The 20,962-nt window shown below is 51.7% G+C and overlaps 1 protein-coding gene across 1 annotated transcript; it reads right to left on the bottom strand.

Annotated features, from left to right (window-relative positions):
• Positions 1–146: 146 nt before the first annotated feature.
• Positions 147–4,546, bottom strand: sdhc (succinate dehydrogenase complex, subunit C, integral membrane protein). The gene is made up of 3 exons (XM_041180666.1): positions 4,199–4,546; positions 636–692; positions 147–252 (listed from the first exon to the last, which is right to left on the bottom strand). Exons 1-3 carry the CDS (start codon positions 4,297–4,299, stop codon positions 147–149), a joined length of 264 nt encoding a protein of 87 aa, XP_041036600.1. The 5' UTR covers positions 4,300–4,546.
• Positions 4,547–20,962: the final 16,416 nt, after the last annotated feature.

Below are 20,962 nucleotides of genomic sequence, written 5' to 3'. Positions count from 1 at the left end.
TGGGAGACGGGGGACGGGAGACGGGGTGACGGGGAGACGGGGTGACGGGGAGACGGGTGGGACAGGGAGACGGGGGGCGGGGAGACGGGGGGCGGGGAGACGGGGTGACGGGGAGACGGGGGGGCGGGGAGACGGCGAGACTCCTCTTACCCGTAGACTGTGAGATGTGGGGATATCGGACGATTCAGACGTTGATTCTTCTCCCAGAATCTCTCCATTTCCTGTTCGGCGCTGGTCCCCATGGAGACGGCCCTGTCCAATCAGAGAGAGAGAGACCATCAGAGAGACCCCCCAGAGTGAGGGACCCCCCTCCCAGAGTGAGAGACCCCCCCATCCCCCAGAGTGAGGGACCTGCCCCCCCCGCCAAACTGTGGGTCCCCTCACCCCCTCCCCCCCCCCCTCAAACTGTGGGACCCCCTCCCCCCCTCAGAGTTCCCGCTCTCTATTAGAAAGGGATCTGACTGCCACAGTCGAATAGTCCGAGACCCCTCACTAATCTGAAGTTCCGAGCAGACGCAGCCAGAGCCTGACCAGTGGGATGGGACCCAGAGCTTGTACAATGTGCCAGAGCTTCTGCAAACCTGGAAGCGTGCATTAACACAGACCCCCCACCACGTCCGCTCAGAGTCACTCACCATCGCGCCCTGAAGGCTGGAGCAAGAGGAGTTCGCAAGCAACGATAGCCGACTGCCCTGGGAGGGAGAGGGAGACAGTGAGTACAGTCCAATCGCGTCACCGAGGAGAGCAGAGGCACAGAGGGTCCCTCAGTACTGACCCTCCCACAGTGCAGCTCTCCCTCAGTACTGACCCTCCGACAGTGCTGCACTCCCTCAGTACTGACCCTCTGACGGTGCAGCACTCCCTCAGTACTGAACCTCCGACAGTGCAGCACTCCCTCAGTACTGACCCTCTGACAGTGCAGCACTCCCTCAGTACTGACCCTCTGACAGTGCAGCACTCCCTCAGTACTGACCCTCTGACAGTGCAGCACTCCCTCAGTACTGACCCTCTGACAGTGCAGCACTCCCTTAGTACTGACCCTCTGACAGTGCAGCACTCCCTCAGTACTGACCCTCTGACAGTGCAGCACTCCCTCAGTACTGACCCTCTGACAGTGCAGCACTCCCTCAGTACTGACCCTCTGACAGTGCAGCACTCCCTCAGTACTGACACTCTGACAGTGCAGCACTCCCTCAGTACTGACCCTCTGACGGTGCAGCACTCCCTCAGTACTGACCCTCTGACGGTGCAGCACTCCCTCAGTACTGACCCTCTGACAGTGCAGCACTCCCTCAGTACTGACCCTCCGACAGTGCAGCACTCCCGCAGTACTGACCCTCCGACAGTGCAGCACTCCTTCAGTACTGACCCTCCGACAGTGCAGCACTCCCTCAGTACTGACCCTCTGACAGTGCAGCACTCCCTCAGTACTGACCCTGACAGTGCAGCACTCCCTCAGTACTGACCCTCTGACAGTGCAGCACTCCCTCAGTACTGACCCTCTGACGGTGCAGCACTCCCTCAGTACTGACCCTCTGACGGTGCAGCACTCCCTCAGTACTGACCCTCTGACAGTGCAGCACTCCCTCAGTACTGAACCTCCGACAGTGCAGCACTCCTTCAGTACTGACCCTCCCACAGTGCAGCACTCCCTCAGTACTGACCCTCCCACAGTGCAGCACTCCCTCAGTACTGACCCTCCCACAGTGCAGCACTCCCTGTTGAACCATGCCGTGGACTGGCGACAGGAGGCCATTGAGCTCAGTGAACCCGTGGCCGTTTCCTGCTGGAGCAATGTTGCTCGTTCTACTCCCACCCTTTCCCTTCCAATGTCTGACTGGCCGATCAGCAAGCCCTCGACCCTGCGCAATAACAAAGTCTGCGGCCGTTAACGCAGTTTCTCTCTCCACAGAGGCTGTCTGACCTGCTGAGCTCTCCCAGCACTTTGCTCTTATTCCTATGTAAACAGGTCACGCTGCCGCTGCAGCGCCCCCAACGGGCGAGGAGTTCCTCAGGGTTAGTGTCCTCGGCCCAACCACCTTCAGCTGCTTCATCAATGACCTTCCTTCCATCATAAGGTCAGAAGTGGGGATGTTCGCTGATGGTTGCACAATGTTCACCACCATTCACGACTCCTCAGATACTGAAGCAGAACATGTCCAAATGCAGCAAGACCTGGACAATATCCAGGCTCAGGGCTGACAAGTGGCAAGTAACATTCACACCACACACGTGTCAGGTATTGACCATCTCCAACAAGAGAGAATCTAACCATCGCCCCTTGATGTTCAATGGCATCACCATCACTGAATCTCCCCACTATCAACATCCTGGAGGTTACCATTGACCAGAAACTGAACTGGACCAGCCATATAAATGCTGTGGCTACAAGAGCAGGTCAGAGGCTGGGAATCCTGCGGAGAATAACTCACCTCCTGACTCCCCAGAGCCTGTGCACCATCTACAAGGCACAAGTCAGGAGTGCGATGGAATACTCCCCACTTGCCTGGATGAGTGCAGCTCCCACAACACTCAAGAAGCTCGACACCGTCCAGGACAAAGCAGCCCCGCTTGATTGGCACCCCATCCACAAACATTCACTCCCTCCACCACCGACACACAGTAGCAGCAGTGTGTGTACCATTTACAAGATGCACTGCAGGAATTCACCAAGGCTCCTTCGACACCACCTTCCAAACCCACGACCACTACCATCTAGAAGGACAAGGGCAGCAGATAGATGGGAACACCACCACCTGGAAGTTCCCCTCCAAGTCACTCACCATCCTGACTTGGAAATATATCGGCCGTTCCTTCACTGTCGCTGGGTCAAAATCCTGGAACTCCCTCCCTAACAGCGCCATGGGTGTACCTACACCACAGGGACAAAATCCTGGAACTCCCTCCCTAACAGCACTGTAGGTGTACCTACACCACAGGGACAAAATCCTGGAACTCCCTCCCTAACAGCACGGTGGGTGTACCTACACCACAGGGACAAATTCCTGGAACTCCCTCCCTAACAGCACGGTGGGTGTACCTACACCACAGGGACAAAATCCTGGAACTGCCTCCCTAACAGCGCTGTGGGTGTACCTACACCACAGGGACTGCAGCGGCTCAAGAAGGCAGCTCACCCACCACCTTCTCAAGGGGGCAATTAGGGATGGGCAATAAATACTGGCCCACATCCCATGAATGAGTGAAGAGAATTGTATGACAGTTTACATAGGAGATTCAGATTCTGAAACTCCATCCTTTGACAATGGAGTGGACGGGGATGGAGTATATTAGGCTGAAAAGTCACGCAAGGTGTTATCTGTACCCCGCCTGGTCCCAACGGGCAGGGTGCTGACCATACCCAACCAGCCCGCGCTTGCAAAAGTCTCCAACATTTGATGTGATTCCGCGATTGGACAACATTAGCCGAGTAAACCTCAGTGTGCTAATAATTACGCCGACAACCAATTTAAGGTCGTCAGCTGGGCTCACCGGGCGGCGCACCTTCCTCCACCAGGAGCTGCACGTATTAATACAAACGGCCCTGTTCTTTGCAGGCAGGAAGAACACGTTTAGCCGGAACAGGGGCAATGCGTGTACAAGTGACAGCCATTCGATGGTTCATTCCTCGGGCCAATGCCTCGGCCAGTGAGAGCCAAGCCAAGCCAAGCCAGGTTCAAAACTTCAAACAACGCTGGGCAGTCGACGGTCAAGTTCAGTCCCCAGGCGACGGGCGCATTCCCCGTGGCGACGTCTCTACCACCCCTCCCTCCCCACACTCCCCTCCCCGCCCCCCCCCCCCACCCCACCCCACCGGCCAACCGACTCTCTTCTCATGCAGTGTAAATTGTTGTTCCCTTTGCAAAAACGGGTGTCCTTGCGAACGGTCCTGACGAGCGAAGGCGGAAAGCTGCGACCCGTCTTGTTTAGACTAAAAGGTCATGAGAAGGTTTGGGAGATTTTCCCCCCCCCCCCCTTCGCCTGTCATTAAATCTGCAACTTCCTTTGGAAATAAATCCCTTTAAATGTCTCATTGGCCAATATTAACTGATGCAACTCCCCCCTGTGTCCCTTTATCAGATGCTTTTAAATCCCTGGGGTTAAATATACCCCCGCAAAAAAGGAATTAAAATAAAGATTTTCCAACAAAAAAAAATGTGACATCAGAGGGAGTTGACAATATCCATTCCTCACTGACCTTAGCAGCAGCGCCATCTTTGATTCTTCCCGCCGTCGCCGCTCTATGATGTCACCCGGCCGCGGACGCCCGGCTTCTGAGTCCAATTGGGCGGCGGCCATCTTTGACTACACCCCATCGTCGCCATCTCATGACGCCCGGCCTGACGTGAGGTGACGTGACGTGACGTGAAGGTCGGCCATCTTTGGTTTTACCGCCGCTCCACCCACCCCGCATCCCGTCTCCTCCCGTTGTCTTTTCATGCTCCCATCGCGGAGGTCGGCGGAAGTGACGTCCCGTGCTGGCATTCCCGCGCCTTCGACCTGGCTTCAGGCAGCGCCTCCGCCATCTTTGTTCCTTCCAACCCCGCATCGCTTCCTTCACGCCGCACCACTAAAAGTTGATCGTCAAGCTGAACCTTTGTGAGACTTTCCTGCGGGGTTTTTTTTTTGGCAGAAAAGTCGTCCTATTAAAAAAAAAAAATTAGCGTCTAACTCTCTCCCATCGGCCTTAGCGCTTCCACCCCTCCCACCCCCTCCCACCCCCTCCCCGCGCAACCACTCGACGCAGGCGCACTGGCGACCAACGACTTTTCGTCCACCGATTGATTCCTTTTTTTAAATAAATCCGTGACAAAAAAAATTTAAAACCCGCCGTTTTTCTGCTTCCACCTGAAGTAAAACCATTTTCCTCTGCTCAGACTTTTAAAAAAAAAAGTAGAGTCCAGGTTGACCGCGTTGGAATTGATGACCCCAATTCGCCAAGGTCACGGTGAGGTTGGGGGCGGGGCCGGGGGGCGGGGCTGGGGGCGGGGCCGGACTCCTCCTGCCTTTCCGAAACGGCGATGGGCGGTGGGGGGAAGGGGGGGGGGGGGGGGGGCTTTACTGCGGCTGCGCAGATCCCCCCTGCTCTCTGGTCCAGCGGTAGGGTTCTCGCCTGGGGCGCAGAGGATCAAGAGTTCAAATCCCCGGCCCGCCTCCCCTGGTCTTTCCTCACAGGGTCTTCCTTTGAGCGCTCACGCTCAAACCAGTTCGGCTTACATTGAAGCCTGATGGTTTTTAGAGAACCGTTAGGGTGCCCGACGATGAACAAAATGCCTCGGCGGAAAGAAGGCGGGTAAAAGCGAAGGGTGCGATCCCGAAAGGGTCCGCCGGGGTGGGGTGGGGTGGGGTGGTGGGGTGGGAGGGCTGGCTTCGATTTGGTTTCGCCTGGGTCCCGCGTGGCGCCACGATGGGGCGGCAACGTGCCTGGCGTGGGCTGTGGTTGGCTTTCCGTCGGCCACGCCGTGCCCCTTGCTTCGCGGCCACGCTGGTGGCGTTGGCTGCTGTGCGCGCCCGGGCTGTGTCCGGCCACGGGTTAGACCGACGCTGCTTTGCCGGTTCTTGTGCGGAAGCCGATCTCCAACCCCCCCCCCCCCACCCCCACCCCCCCCCCCACCAAACCCGGCACCCCCTCCACCACCAAATTTGCCAAAGGCACGACGACGTGCGCGGGCGAAGATCCGGCGGTTGGCACCTGAGGTGGGACAATACGGTGAGAGGCTGCAGGGCTCTGAGGTGCGGAGGGATCCGGGCGTCCCGGCGCACGAAGCACGAGAGGTTAGTGTGCGGGTACGGCAGGCGAATCGCGTGTTAGCGTTGACTGTGAGGGGGGTTGATGACAAAAGTAGGGAGGCCATGACCGGAAAGGTTCACTGTCCGTCCCTCTCCGCAGAGGCTGCCGGACCTGCTGAGTTTTGCCAGCTGTTTTTGATTTTGTTTCAGATTTCCACCACCGGCGGTACTTTGCGTCTGGTTTACAGTTTAATCCGCTGCCTCTTCTCTCCCAGGAATGCCTACCTCGAAGAGATGCTGCTCCTCTCTCCGACAGGATTTCCGCTTGTCTCTTTTGCCCCGTTCACCTTCGTTGCTTTCCATTTCTCTCCTGGTGTTTGACAAGGGGTTTACTCACCATTAGCACATTCCACAGCTCCCATCACCACCGTCAACACCCCTTTGTCCTTTTTGTCTGTGACATCTTTTGGCAATCTCTTCCTTGCCTCCACCTATCGCTGGCCCTCTACCCAGCTCCACCTGTCCCACCCCCTTCAACCAGCTTATATTTCACAACAAAAACTGAATTACCTGGAAAAACTCAGCAGGTCTGGCAGCATCGGCGGAGAAGAAAAGAGTTGACGTTTCGAGTCCTCATGACCCTTCGACAGAACTTGAGTTCGAGTCCAAGAAAGAGTTGAAATATAAGCTGGTTTAAGGTGTGTGTGTGGGGGGCGGAGAGATAGAGAGAGGGAGAGTGGTGGAGGGGGGTGGGGTGTGGTTGTAGGGACAAACAAGCAGTGATAGAAGCAAAACAAAAACAGAAATACCTGGAAAAACTCAGCAGGTCTGGCAGCATCGGCGGAGAAGAAAAGAGTTGACGTTTCGAGTCCTCATGACCCTTCGACAGATAGAAGCAGATCATCAAAAGATGTCAACGACAATAGTACAAAAGAACACATAGGTGTTAAAATTAAAGTTGGTGATATTATCTAAACGAATGTGCTAATTAAGAAGGATGGTAGGGCACTCAAGGTATAGCTCTAGTGGGGTTTTTTTTTTATATAATGGAAATAGGTGGGAAAAGGAAAATCTATATAATTTATTGGAAAAAAAAGGGAAGGGGGAAACAGAAAGGGGGTGGGGATGGGGGAGGGAGCTCACGACCTAAAGTTGTTGAATTCAATATTCAGTCCGGAAGGCTGTAAAGTGCCTAGTCGGAAGATGAGGTGTTGTTCCTCCAGTTTGCATTGGGCTTCACTGGAACAATGCAGCAAGCCAAGGACAGACATGTGGGAAAGAGAGCAGGGTGGAGTGTTAAAATGGCAAGCGACAGGGAGGTTTGGGTCATTCTTGCGGACAGACCGAAGGTGTTCTGCAAAGCGGTCGCCCAGTCTGCGTTTGGTCTCTCCAATGTAGAGGAGACCACATTGGGAGCAACGAATGCAGTAGACTAAGTTGGGGGAAATGCAAGTGAAATGCTGCTTCACTTGAAAGGAGTGTTTGGGCCCTTGGACAGTGAGGAGAGAGGAAGTGAAGGGGCAGGTGTTGCATCTTTTGCATGGGCATGGGGTGGTGCCATAGGAGGGAGTTGACATTCACCTCAATTCTCTATTTCCTTAGTTCTGTTGAAGAGTCACACGGCCTCGAAAGGTTAACTGTGTGTCCCTCTCCGCAGAGGCTGTCAGACCTGCTGAGTTTTTCCAGCTGTTTTTAATTTTGTTCCGGATTTCCAGCATCCGCAGTATTTTGCTTTTATCGTGGGAAGGTTTTGTTCCAGTTGTACAGGGCACTGGTGAGACCACATCTGGAGCACGGTGTCCAGTACAGGTCTCCTTATTTAAGGAAGGATGTAACTGGGTTGGGAGCCAGTTCAGAGAAGGTTTACCGGACTAATCCCAGGAATGGGTGGGTTGTCTCATGAGGAAAGGTTGGACAGGTTAGGCTCGTACCCGCTGGAGTTTAGAAGAGTGAGAGGCGACTGGATTGAAACCTTTAAGGACCCTGAGGGGGTTTTGGAATGGGTGGATGTGGAGAGAATGTTTCCTCTTGTGGGAGAATCTAGAACTCGGGGGGGGTGGGGGGGGGGGTCACTGTTTAAAAATAAGGGGGTCACCCATTTAGGACGGAGATGAGGAGAAATGTTTTCTCTCAGAGGCTGGTGGGACTTTGGAAGTCTCTCCCTCAGAGGGCGGGGGAAGCAGAGTCTCTGAATATTTTTAAGACAGAGGTGGATAGATTCTTGGTTAACAAGGGGGGGACGGTGAAAGGTTATCGGGGGGGGGGGGGGTCGACGGGAATGTGGGGTTGAGGTGACAATCGGATCAGCCAGGATATTAAAGAATGGGGGAGCAGGGCTCGAGGGGCTGAGTGGCCTAGTCCTGCTCCGAATTCGTATGCTCGATGTTCTGTTGCCCCATGGTGACTGAATTTTTGCCCCAGAGTTCGGGACAATCGCATAAATGGGTCATTTTTGTGTTGATAAGCCGTAAGCAGTGGAGTCCCACAGGGATCAGTGCTGGGATCTCAACTACTTACAACATATGTTAATAATTTGGATGAAAGGACTGAATGTACGGGAGCTAAATTCACTCACCGCACAAAGATAAGGAGGGCAGTAAGTCATGGAGAGAACATAAGGGGTCTGCAAAGGGATAGAGACAGGTTATGCGTGTGGACAAAGATTTAGCAGATGGGGAGGAGAATGAGGGAACATGCGAACGTGTGCACTTTGACAGGAGGAATAATAAAGCAGAGGATTGTTTAAATGGAGAGAGATTGCAGAATGAGCAGGTGCAGAAGGATCTGGGTGTCCTGGTACATGAACCCACAAGAAGTTAGTGTGCAGACACAGCAAGTGATGAGGGAGGCAAATGGACTGTTGGTGTTTATTGCAAGGGATTTGGAATATATAAAGTAGGGAGGTCATGTTCCAGTTGTACAGGGCACTGGTGAGACCACATCTGGAGCACTGTGTCCAGTACAGGTCTCCTTATTTAAGGAAGGATGTAACGGTGTTGGAAGCCGTTCAAAGAAGGTTCACTTGACTGATTCCCAGGATGAGGGGGTTTGTCTTATGAGGGAAGGTTGGACAGGGCGAGGCCTGTACCCACTGGAGTTTAGGAGATTGAAAGGTGATGTTATTGAAAGATATAAGACCCTGGAAGGAGGAGGGTTGGACAGGGTGAATGCAGAGACGGGGTCTCCCACATCAGACAGAGGTGAAGGGAATTTCTCTCTCTCTTTCTCTCTCTCTCTCTGAAAGCCACCAGTCTGGAGAATCCTCTTCCTGGGAGAGCAGGGAGGGGGGGCCGGGTCATTGGATATATTCAAGGCTGAGTTCGAAGGATTGTTGATGGTCGAGGGTTATGGGGGTGGGGGGGAGGTGGGGGACAGACAGGAAAGTGGAGTTAAGACCTCAACCAGTTCAGTCGTGACCTTATCAAATGGCGGAGCAGGACTTGGGGCCTCCTCCTCCTCCTCTTCTCTCCCGTCCTATGGGTCCAGCAACCTAAACCCTACGCCGCTGGCCCATTCATGTAGTCAGTCCTTTCCCTGCCAGTGGGAGCGTGGCGATCGACAGGGAGGGACTTTAATTTCCTGCCGCTGAGCACCCCGCAGTCTTTCCAGCTCTGTAGGTTAGGCGGGTGGATCATGTTACGGGGACCAAGGACTTTTAACAAATTCCCAAACCAATCTCCGTTAAGTTAACAGCAACCCACGGACTGAACCAAAACACCAGGCAAAGCAATTTCACCTTACGAATTCATAATGAGGTTCTCTTCACTTTGGTTCCTGTTGAGCCAGTTGGAGGTTTACAGCTGCTTTTTGACCTCACGTTGCCTCTGCTCTGCACACCCGAGAACTGCTGAAGTTATACCTACCACCACCCCCCCCCCACTGAATGTAAATTCTCATCGTATCACCAGTTTCTGAACTAAATCTCTCCAACAATGAAACCCCTTTCAAAGTACCAATTTTATTCGTAATATAAACATATTGCTTGGTAGCTGCTAGCTGGGTGTCAGTTTTCACCCCACTCCTTGAATGCGCTATTCAAAAAATGCAAATACACCCTCTACCTCTGTTAACATCTCAAAACTAGTACATAGCAAAGCACCCAGAGGAGCTGGCTTTAATCCAACTGAGACACACACACACACACAGACTAAACCTCTATTTTAAGAGAAATACATTTTCCAAAATATTATGCACATTAATGGCTTCATGACAGCCGGCCACTTAGGGCTGAGATGAGAAGGAATTTCTGCACTGGGAGGGTGGTGAGTCTTTGGGATTCTCTTCCCCCCCCCCAGAGCGCTGTGGAGACTCAGTCCGTGAGTATGTCCAGGACTGGGATCGATGGCTTTCTCGATAGCAAAAGCACCAAGGGATACGGGGAGATCGTGGGGGGAAGGTCAGCCCTGATCTCCGTGAACGGTGGATCACGTTGCGGTGCTCGAGCAAGGGTTGGGGGGCAGTGGGGGGCTGGGGGGCACACTCGGACCAGTGGCTGGCTGGAGGTGGGCCGATCGGCTGACGAGGGAGCTGCTTAGTTTCCCTTCCGAGCTGAGTGGCCCGGATGGGAGGTGTCGCTGGTCTGGCCTCGTCCCACCCTCCGCCGAGGGAGGCTTCTGTCACAGAGCCCCCTCCTTTAACCAGCGTGCTGAACCTCGGCAGATTCAGGCGTAAGCAGCCATCAGGAAAGTCGCTTGCCATTACTAGCTGGGGATAACTTCGTGCTCCTTTCACAGCAGATTGTGTAAACTCTCTTCCAGTGTGCAATTCCCTTGCACTTGCGGATGAGCTGGGTTGGTTGTTCTGGACCGCAGCCAGTTTAATTGAAAAACACTGGGTTGGGGGATAGGGCAAAATTTAAAAAAAAAACAAACAATTTAAGTTGCGAACCTGCTTGTTTTGATGCCAATCTTCCCGGTGAGGGAGGAAGGAAGGTGAGCGGAGTTGGCTCACTCTCCCTCTACTTTGTCCAAAACTGTGTGTGGGGTGGCGAGCAACCTGAAGCCAGAGGACCCTCAGCTGAGAGTAACTGCTCCGCTTTTGGACCTGCGAAGCTGAGACCAGTTCACAGCATCTCACAGTGCAGAAGAGGCCCTTCGGCTCATTGAGTCTGCACCGACACGTGAGAAACACCTGACCTACCTGCCGAATCCCACTGACCAGCACTCGGCCCCGTAGCCTTGAATGTTTATGAGGTGCCAAGTGCTCATCCAGGTACTTTTTCAAGGATGTGAGGCTAACGCGCCTCCACCACCCTCCCAGGCAGCGCATTCCAGACCCTCACCACCCTCTGGGTAAAAAAGCTTCTCCTCACATCCCCCCCTAAACCTCCTGCCCCTCACCTTGAATTCCTGCCCCCTCGTGACTGACCCTTCAACTCAGGGGAGCAGCTGCTCCCTATCCACCCTGTCCCTGCCCCTCATAATCTTGTACACCTCGATCAGGTCGCCCCTCAGTCTTCTCTTCTCCAACGAAAACAACCCAAGTCTACCCAACCTCTCTTCATAACTTAAATGTTTCATCCCAGGCAACATCCTGGTGAATCTCCTCTGCACCCCCTCCAGTGCAATCACATCCTTCCTATAATGTGGCGACCAGAACTGCACACAGTACTCCAGCTGTGGCCTCACCAAGGTTCCGTACAACTCCAACATGACCTCCCTACTTTTGTAATCTATGCCTCGATTGGTAAAGGCAAGTGTCCCATGTCTTTTTCACCACCCCACTAACATGCCCCTCCACCTTCAGAGCTCTATGGACACACACGCCAAGGTCCCATTGTTCCTCGGAGCTTCCTAGTGTCACGCGTGGTGAGAACTTCCAGACATCCACTGAGACTTCACACGAGGGAACTCAAGGTCGACCTGGCCAGGATCCTGCAGACCTTATCCTTTATTCCGATAACCCCCCCCCCCGCCCTCCGTCCTCCAAAGCCCTTCGGTTCTCTTGGGGTCTCCTGCGCGTATTTAGACAGAGGTAAAGGATCCCAAATTTTGAAGTAGAGCAGGTGAATGGGATGGTTGAAATTGAAAAGGAGGAGCTCCTGGATAGGTGACCCGTACTTAAAGTTGTTAAGGCACAGGGACCGGATGAGACGCACTCGAGGGATAAGTGAAAGAAGCAGAAGTGATATTAGAGGAAACCTTTCTCGCTCAGAGAGGCCAGATCCTGGAATCCGCTGCCTGAGAGTGTGGTGGTGGCATTCGAAGGTTCAACTGAAGCATTGAAAAGGGAATTAGACAGTTATCTGGAAAGGAAGAATGTGCCGGCTCATGGGGAGAAGGAGGGAGAAGGGAACTAGGTTCTGGAGTTCTGGAGGGAATGATGCAGCAAGAGCTGGACAATATCCAGGTTTGGGTTGACAAGTGGTAAGTAACATTCACACCACACAAGTGCCAGGCAATGACCATCTCCAACAAGAGAGAATCCAACCATCGCCCCTTGATTACCCTCACTGAATCCCCCACTATCAACATCCTGGGGGTTACCATTGACCAGAAACTGAACTGGACCAGCCATATAAATACTGTGGCTACAAGAGCAGGTCAGAGGCTGGGAATCCTGCGGAGAGTAACTCACCTCCTGACTCCCCAAAGCCTGTCCACCATCTACAAGGCACAAGTCAGGAGTGTGATGGAATACGCCCCACTTGCCTGGATGAGTGCAGCTCCCACAACACTCAAGAAGCTCGACACCGTCCAGGACAAAGCAGCCCCGCTTGATCGGCCCCCCCATCCACAAACATTCACTCCCTCCACCACCAACACACAGTAGCAGCAGTGTGTGTACCATCTACAAGATGCACTGCAGGAATTCACCAAGGCTCCTTCGACAGCACCTTCCAAACCCACGACCACTACCATCTAGAAGGACAAGGGCAGCAGATAGATGGGGAACACCACCACCTGGAAGTTCCCCTCCAAGTCACTCACCATCCTGACTTGGAAATACATCGGCCGTTCCTTCACTGTCGCTGGGTCCAATTCCTGGAACTCCCTCCCTAACAGCGCTGTGGGTGTACCTACACCACAGGGACAAAATCCTGGAACTCCCTCCCTAACAGCACTGTGGATGTACCTACACCACAGGGACAAAATCCTGGAACTCCCTCCCTAACAGCGCTGTGGGTGTACCTACACCACAGGGACAAAATCCTGGAACTCCCTCCCTAACAGCACTGTGGGTGTACCTACACCACAGGGACAAAATCCTGGAACTCCCTCCCTAACAGCACTGTGGGTGTACCTACACCACAGGGACAAAATCCTGGAACTCCCTCCCTAACAGCGCTGTGGGTGTACCTACACCACATGGACTGCAGCGGTTCAAGAAGGCAGCTCACCACCACCTTCTCAAGGGGCAATTAGGGATGGGTAATAAGTACTGGCCCAGCCAGCGAAGCCCACATCCTCGTGAGTGAATAAAAGGAGAAAGGTGATCTGCTCACTCAACAGGGCATCCAGGATCGATGAGGCCTATCCAAACAAGGCAAGAACATCAGCAATAGAAGCAGGAGTCAGTCACTCAGCCCCCTTCAAGCCCGCTCCACCATTCACTGAGATCAGAGCTGACCTTTCCTACACTGTCCCCGTACCCCTTGATGCTTTTGCTATCGAGAAAGCCATCGATCCCAGTCCTGGACATGCTCACTGACTGAGTCTCCACAGCGCTCTGGGGGAGAGAATCACAGAATCACCACCCTCCCAGTGAAGAAATTCCTTCTCATCTCAGCTCTAAATGGCCGACTGTCATGAAGCCATTAATGTGCATAATATTTTGGAAAATGTATTTCTCTTAAAATAGAGGTTTAGTCTGTGTGTGTGTGTCTCAGTTGGATTAAAGCCAGCCAGTCTGGGTGCTTTGCTATGTACTAGTTTTGAGATGTAAACAGAGGTAGAGGGTGTATTTGCATTTTTTGAATAGCGCATTCAAGGAGTGGGGTGAAAACTGACACCCAGCTAGCAGCTACCAAGCAATATGTTTATATTACTAATAGAATTGGTACTATGAAAGGGGTTTCATTGTTGGAGAGATTTAGTTCAGAAACTGGTGATACGATGAGAATTTACATTCAATGGGGGGTGGGGGTGGTGGTGGTAGGTATAACTTCAGCAGTTCTCGGGTTTGCAGAGCAACGTGAGGTCAAAAAGCAGCTGTAAACCTCCAACTGGCTCAACAGGAACCTCATTATGAATTCGTAAGGTGAAAATGCTCTGTCTGGTGTTTTGGTTCAGTCTATGGGTTGCTGTTAACTTAATGGAGATTGGTTTGGGAATTTGTTAAAAATGATGACAGTAGTAATTTGTAACCATGTGTAAATATATTTTTAATCTGTGTAAACTTAAAAAATGTTTCATTTAGTTTAATGTAGAACCTCTAGAACTGGTGATCTGAATCCTGAATTTAGAGTCGCATCTCAAACATAATAATTAAAATTCTAGGTTATGACAGTTGTTTAGAGTTTCTCTCTGGGGGTTTTAAATAACTCCGCTTTACCAACGGCATCGGTTATATCACCGACCCCTTATTCTGAGACTGTGTCCCCTGGTTCTAGACCAACACCCACCCACCCCCACCTCCCCCAGCCAGGGGACCCCTCCTCCCTGCATCTCCCCTGTCGAGCTGTGTAAACATTTTGAGAGTTTCAATGAGGTCGCCCGTTATTCTTCGAACCTCGAGGGTATACAGACCCAGTCTCCTCCAGCTCTCCTCATACGACAATCCCGCCATCCCCGGAATCAGTCCGGTGAATCTTCGCTGCAGTCACTCTGTGGCCTGTTTATTGGGGGAGGTTGTGGTATTATTGCTGGACTGGCAGTCTGGAGACCCAGCGCAATACCCTGGGGACTGGGGTTCAATCCCCACCAAGGCAGGTAGTGAAATTTGACTTCAATAAAAATCTGGAATTACAAGTCTGATGGTGACCATGGTTGTAAAAACCCATCTCGTGTACCAATTCTCTTTAGCGAAGGAAATCTACTGTCCTTACCTGGTCTGGCCTACATGTGACTCCAGACCCACAGCAATTGTGGTTGACTCTCAAATGCCCTCTGAATCAGGGATGGGTAATCAATGCCCACATCCCATGGATGAATTTATTTAAAAAAAAATTCCTCCTTAGTCCACCTTGGTGAGCTCACCAAGGCCCCATACAACTGCAACGAGATGTTTAAGTAATGCCCTTTATATATAACCTCGCATCTCTCCACATTGTATTCCAGCTGCCAGGTTCTTGCTCACTCGCTTACCCTGTCCAAATCCCCTTGAAGCCTCTTTGCACCCTCATCTTCCCACCCGGTTTTGAGTCACCAGCGAACTTGGAAATACTGCACTCGATCCCCACGCCCCAATCATCGACATAGATTGTGAATAGCTGGCGCCCAAGCACTGACCCTTGTGATACACCACCGGTTCCAGCCTGCCAGTCTGAGAATGACCCGTTCATTCCTCCTCTCTGTTTCCTGCCCATGAACCAATTCACAATCTATGTCAGTGTCCCCTCCCCTCCCCCCACAAATCCCATTTGCTCGAACTTTGTTTACTGACCTCTTGTGTGGGACGCTATCGGAAGCTTTCTGAAAAGCTAAATATACCACCTCCACCAGTTCCCCCTTATCTATCCTGCCGGTTACAACCTCAGAAAGCTCCAACAGCTTTGTAAAACATGATTTCCCTTCCATAAATCCGCCCAATCCTGCCATTATTTTCCAAATGCCCAGCTATCAAGCCCTTTAGAACAGACTCCCGCATCTTCCCTACCACTATGTCAGGCTAACAGGCCTGTAGTTCCCTGTTTTCTCTCTCCCTCTTATTTTTCAAACAGCGGCGTCACATGTTCCACCTCCCAATCTGCAGGGACCACGCCAGAGTCTGCAGAATTTTGGAATATGATCGCCAGCGCATCCATTATCTTGACAGCCACCTCCTTCAACACTCTGGGTTGTCGATCATCAGGTCCAGGGGGTTTATCAACTTTAAGTCCCATTAATTTCTCTAGTACTCTTCTTTTTGCTGATATGAGTATCTTGCAGTTCCTCGTTTACACCAGCCCCCTTGATTCTCAGTTATTTCTGGGAGGTTTTTAGTATTATTCACTAGAAAGACATATACAAAGTATTTGTTTAGTTTCCCTGCCATTTCCTTATTCCCCATTGTAAATTCTCCAGACTCAGCACACTTGAAGACTATAACATACAGTCCGTTTTTATATTCCCTGTTCATTTACCACCCCATTCCCCGTTTTCCCTTTCTTAATCTTTTTCTCAGTCCCCCTCTGCAGAATTCCATAACGCTCCCAATCCTTAAGCTTACCATTTTTTTCTGGCAATTTCATACACCTCTCCCTGCTACCCAGTGCAAGTCATACGGACTCGAAAACATTAACTCTGTTTCTCCCCCTCCGCAGAGGCTGTCAGACCTGCTGAGCTTTTCCAGCGCTTTCTGTTTTTATTTCAGATTTCCAGCATCTGCAGTATTTTGCTTTAACCTTGATTTCTTTCACGAGCCAGGGTTGCAACTTGTTGTGAAGGAGCCTTTAGGAAATAGTGACCATAACATGATGGAACTTTGCATGTTGCCATCATATTGCGGGTGGAACACTTTCCTTGCTGGGTTTTTGTGCACTAAAGTAACATATTTTTGTTGTAAGCGATGTATTTGTTCTTTAATGGTCACCGTCATATTCTTTAACAGAGTTTCCCAATCTATCATAGCCAATTTGCCCTTCATACCTTCACAATTGCCCTTGTTTAGATTTAAGACCCGAGTTTCTGATTGAATTTCATCACTTTCAAACTTCATGTAAAATTCTATTATATTATGGTCACTATTTCCCAAAGGCTCCTTTACAACAAGGTCATTAAGTTGCCCTTTGTCGTGCATAACACTATCACGTACAGCACTGCTGCCTCACAGCTCCAGGGGCCTGGGTTCGATTCCACCCTCGGGTGTCAGTCTGGGCGGAGTTTGCACATCGCCCTTGTGGGTTTCCAGCGGGTGCTCCAGTTCCCTCCCACCATCCAAAGATGTGGATTGGCGACACTAAATTGTCCCTTCGAGTCTGTGTGCGTGTGAGCGTGTGCACTGTGATGGACTGATGTCCTATCCTGGGTGTACCCCACCTAGTGCCCATTGCCTGTTGAGACAGGCCCCCTACTCCATGCGACCCTGAATTGGATAAGACAGTTCTGGAAAAGTGACCGAGTGAATACCAGACCTAAAATAGCCCTTTCCCTAGCAGGTTCTTCAACATACTGCTCGAGAAAACCACCTTGGGCACGTTCCAAGAATTCGTCCTCCACCATACAGAGGTAGATAGGTTCTTGTCAGTCAAGGGAATCAAAGGTTCTCCGGGTGGGAGTGTGGATGGGAACATGGAACTCGAAACACAAGCGGATCAGCCGTGATCTTACCGAATGGCAGAGCAGGCTAGTGGGGCCTACTTCTGCTCCTATTTCGTATGTCATCCCTTACTACAGTACCTCTTCAATTAACAGAGCTACCCCACCACCTTTTCCCAGCTTCCTGTCCTTCACGAATATCACGTAGCCTTGGGTATAGCAGCCCCAGATTTGGTTTCCTTGTAGCGACCTCTACAACCGGTTCTTCAACATACTGCTCGAGAAAAACCACCTTGCGCACATTCCAAGAATTGGTCCTCCACAACATTAGGACCAATTAGGTTTACCCAGCCTATATGTAGATTGAAATCCTCCATGATTACCGTATTTCCCTTGCTACTGGCACCTCTAGTTCCCTGATTTGCACTGTGATTTACATCGTCGCTATTGTTTGGTGGCCAATAAACAACGCCCACCAATGTTTTGTTCTGGTGCCCCTTGCTGTTTCTTAGTCCTGTCCAAACTGATTCTACGTCTGGCTCTTCAAAACTAAGGCCTCTAAGAACTAATATGGGCGAGTCCAGGACTAGGGGGCACTGTTTTCAAACTAGGAGTCACCCTTATAGGGCAGAGATGGGGGAGAATTTGTTTCTCTCAGAGGGTCGCGTGATTTTGGAACTCTCTGCCAACGAAAGGTTGGAGGAGTTGCAGATAGTGAAGAGGATTGTCAAAGGATACAACGGGATATAGATCGGTTGGAGACTTGGGCGGAGAAATGGCAGATGGAGTTTAATCCGGACAAATGTGAGGTAATGCATTTTGGAAGGTCTAATACAGGCGGGAATTATACAGTAAATGGCAGAACCCTTAAGTGCATTGATGGGCCGAGGGATCTGGGTGTACAGGTCCTCAGGTCACTGAAAGTGGCAGCGCAGGTGGATAAGGTAGTCAGGAAGGCATATAGCATGCTTGCCTTCATCGGCAGGGGTGTTGAGTATAAAAACTGTGAAGTCATGCTGCAGCTGTATAGAACCTTGGTTAGGCCACACTTGGAATATTGCATGCAATTCTGGTCACCACATTACCAGAAGGATATGGAGGCGTTGGAGAGGGTGCAGAGGAGGTTTACCAGGATGCCGCCTGGTCTGGAGGTTATTAGCAATGAGGAGAGGTTGGAGAAACTCGGATTGTTCTCACTAGAGCGACGGAGATCGAGGGGCGACTTGATAGAAGTTTACAGAATTATGAGTGGCATGGACAGAGTAGATAGTCAGAAGCTTTTTCCCAGGGTGGAAGAGTCAATTACCAGGGGGACATAGATTTAAGGTGAGAGGAGAAAACTTTAGAAGAGATGTGTGGGGCAAGTTTTTTACACAGAGGGCAGTGAGTGTCTGGAATTCACTGCCAGAGGAGGTGGTGGAAGCAGGTACGATAGTGGTGTTTAAGAGGCAGCTTGACAAGTACATGAATAGGATGAGAATAGAGGAGTACGGACCCCGGAAGTGCAAAATGTTTTAGTTGACGGGCAATATGATGGGCGCAGGCTTGGAGTGGCCGATAGGCCTGTTCCTGTGCTGTACTTTTCTTTTCTCTTCGTCCTTTGAAAGCGGTGGAGGCGCTGAATATTCTTAAGGCAGAGGTAGATAGGTTCTTGTCAGGCAAGGGAATCAAAGGTTCTCTGGGTGGGAGTGTGGATGGGAACACGGAACTCGAAACGCAAGCGGATCAGCCGTGATCTTATGGAATGGCGGCAGCAGGCTTGTGGGGCCTACTTCTGCTCCTATTTCGTATGTCATCCCTCACTACAGTGCCTCTTCAATTAACAGAGCTACCCCACCACCTTTTCCCAGCTTCCTGTCCTTCACGAATATCACGCAGCCTTGGGTATAGCAGCCCCAGATTTGGTTTCCTTGTCGCCACCTCTACAACATGTGAGTTCCTACTCGAGCTGATAATTCATCTGTTTTATTGCGGATTTCTGCAGGCCTTCAGAAACAGGGCCGGTAATCCTGTTATTTTTTTCCTTACCGCTTTGAGCCACGCATTCACCTCTCTAGCTTGGCTCAGGTAATAATTGAGGTTCCTGCTTTTCAATTTAGCACCGAGCTCCTCATACTCTCGATGCAGAACCTCCTTCCTGGCCTGAATGATGTTGTGAGGACCTACATGGACCCTAACCACTCGATCCTTGCCCTCCGACTGCACGTTCCTCGTTCCTCTCCAGTACTGGGCCACGCGAAGATTTATTACCCATCCCTAACTGCCCTTGTTCAGAGGGGCATTTGAGAGCCAACCACATGGCTGTGGGTCTGGAGTCACATGTAGTCCAGACCAGGTAAGGAGGGCAGATTTCCTTCTCTAAAGGAGATGAACGAACCAGATGGGGTTTTTTTTCACAACAATCGACAACTTTTTCCATGGTCACCATCAGACTCTTAATCCCAGATTTTTATTGAATTCAAATTCCACCTTCTGCCTTGGCGCGAATCGAACCCCGGTCCCCAGAGCGTTACCCTGGGTCTCTGGATTACCACGCTACACGCTGCTTCCTGGTACCTGCCTGACCCCACAGCCACGTCCTCCTGTCCCTGACCCCCGACCCCTGACCAACTCCAAGGCTGCGCCTCACCTGAGGGGAGTGACTGCCTGCTGGAACCAGATGTCCAGCAAATTCTTTCCCCCACCCGCATCCCCCTCCCCCTGCCTCCCCCCACACACCCCTCCCTGTTGCCCCACAATGTCTGCAACTCTGACAACTGTGCGCCAAGTGCAGACACGACTCTCCGGGACTGCAGTGCATCCCACGGATCCCCAAGTGCTGTCATCACTGCACGCCGCCGACCCTGCCTTTTCTCTCCGATCTTGTTTGTGTAGTTCTTTTCTATGATTCATTCATGGGGTGTGGGCGTCACTGGCTAGGCCGGCATTCATTGCCCGACCCTACTTGCTCTGCCTGGCCTTGTTTGGCCATTTCAGAGGGCAGCTCGTTGCTGTAGGTCTGGAGCCACATGTGAGGGTGGCAGGCATCATGAAAGCATAATCATTTTTGGACCTGGGACCAGCCGTATAAATACTGTAGCTACAAGAGCAGGTCAGAGGCTGGGAATCCTGTGGAGAGTAACTCACCTCCTGACTCCCCCAGAGCCTGTCCACCATCTACAAGGCACAAGTCAGGAGTGTGATGGAATACTCCCCACTTGCCTGGATGAGTGCAGCTCCCACAGCACTCAAGAAGCTCGACACCGTCCAGGACAAAGCAGCCCCGCTTGATTGGCACCCCATCCACAAACGTTCACTCCCTCCACCACCGACACACAGTAGCAGCAGTGTGTGTACCATCTACAAGCTGCACTGCAGGAATTCACCAAGGCTCCTTCGACAGCACCTTCCAAACCCACGACCACTACCATCTAGAAGGACAAGGGCAGCAGATAGATGGGGACACCACCACCTGGAAGTTCCCCTCCAAGTCACTCACTATCCTGACTTGGAAATATATAGGCTGTTCCTTCACTGTCGCTGGGTACAAATCCTGGAACTCCCTCCCTAACAGCATTGTGGGTGTACCTACACCACACGGACAAAATCCTGGAACTCCCTCCCTAACAGCGCTGTGGGTGTACCTACACCACATGGACAAAATCCTGGAACTCCCTCCCTAACAGCGCTGTGGATGTACCTACACCACAGGGACAAAATCCTGGAACTCTCTCCCTAACAGCACGGTGGGTGTACCTACACCACATGGACTGCAGCGGTTCAAGAAGGCAGCTCACCACCACCTTCTCAAGGGGCAATTAGGGATGGGCAATAAATGCTGGTCCAGCCAGTGAAGCCCACATCCCATGAGTGAATAAAGAAAACAAAATGACTGACCAAATATTGTACTGACACTC

The sequence above is a fragment of the Carcharodon carcharias genome, assembly GCF_017639515.1.
Source record: "Carcharodon carcharias isolate sCarCar2 chromosome 24 unlocalized genomic scaffold, sCarCar2.pri SUPER_24_unloc_1, whole genome shotgun sequence".
NCBI classification, from domain to species: domain Eukaryota; kingdom Metazoa; phylum Chordata; class Chondrichthyes; order Lamniformes; family Lamnidae; genus Carcharodon; species Carcharodon carcharias.
The sequence above is the reverse complement of the archived record's forward strand: the minus strand, read 5'-3'. Positions and strand labels throughout refer to the sequence as shown.

Bases quoted from the DNA above. Each gene is read 5' to 3' on its own strand.
- sdhc (XM_041180666.1), bottom strand. From the start codon at position 4,299: ATGGCCGCCGCCCAATTGGACTCAGAAGCCGGGCGTCCGCGGCCGGGT. The intron at 693-4,198 runs GTCAGTGAGGAA...TCTCCCTCCCAG, and splicing joins AAGATGGCGCTGCTGCTAAG to GGCAGTCGGCTATCGTTGCT. The intron at 253-635 runs GTGAGTGACTCT...CTGATTGGACAG, and splicing joins CCAGCCTTCAGGGCGCGATG to GGCCGTCTCCATGGGGACCA.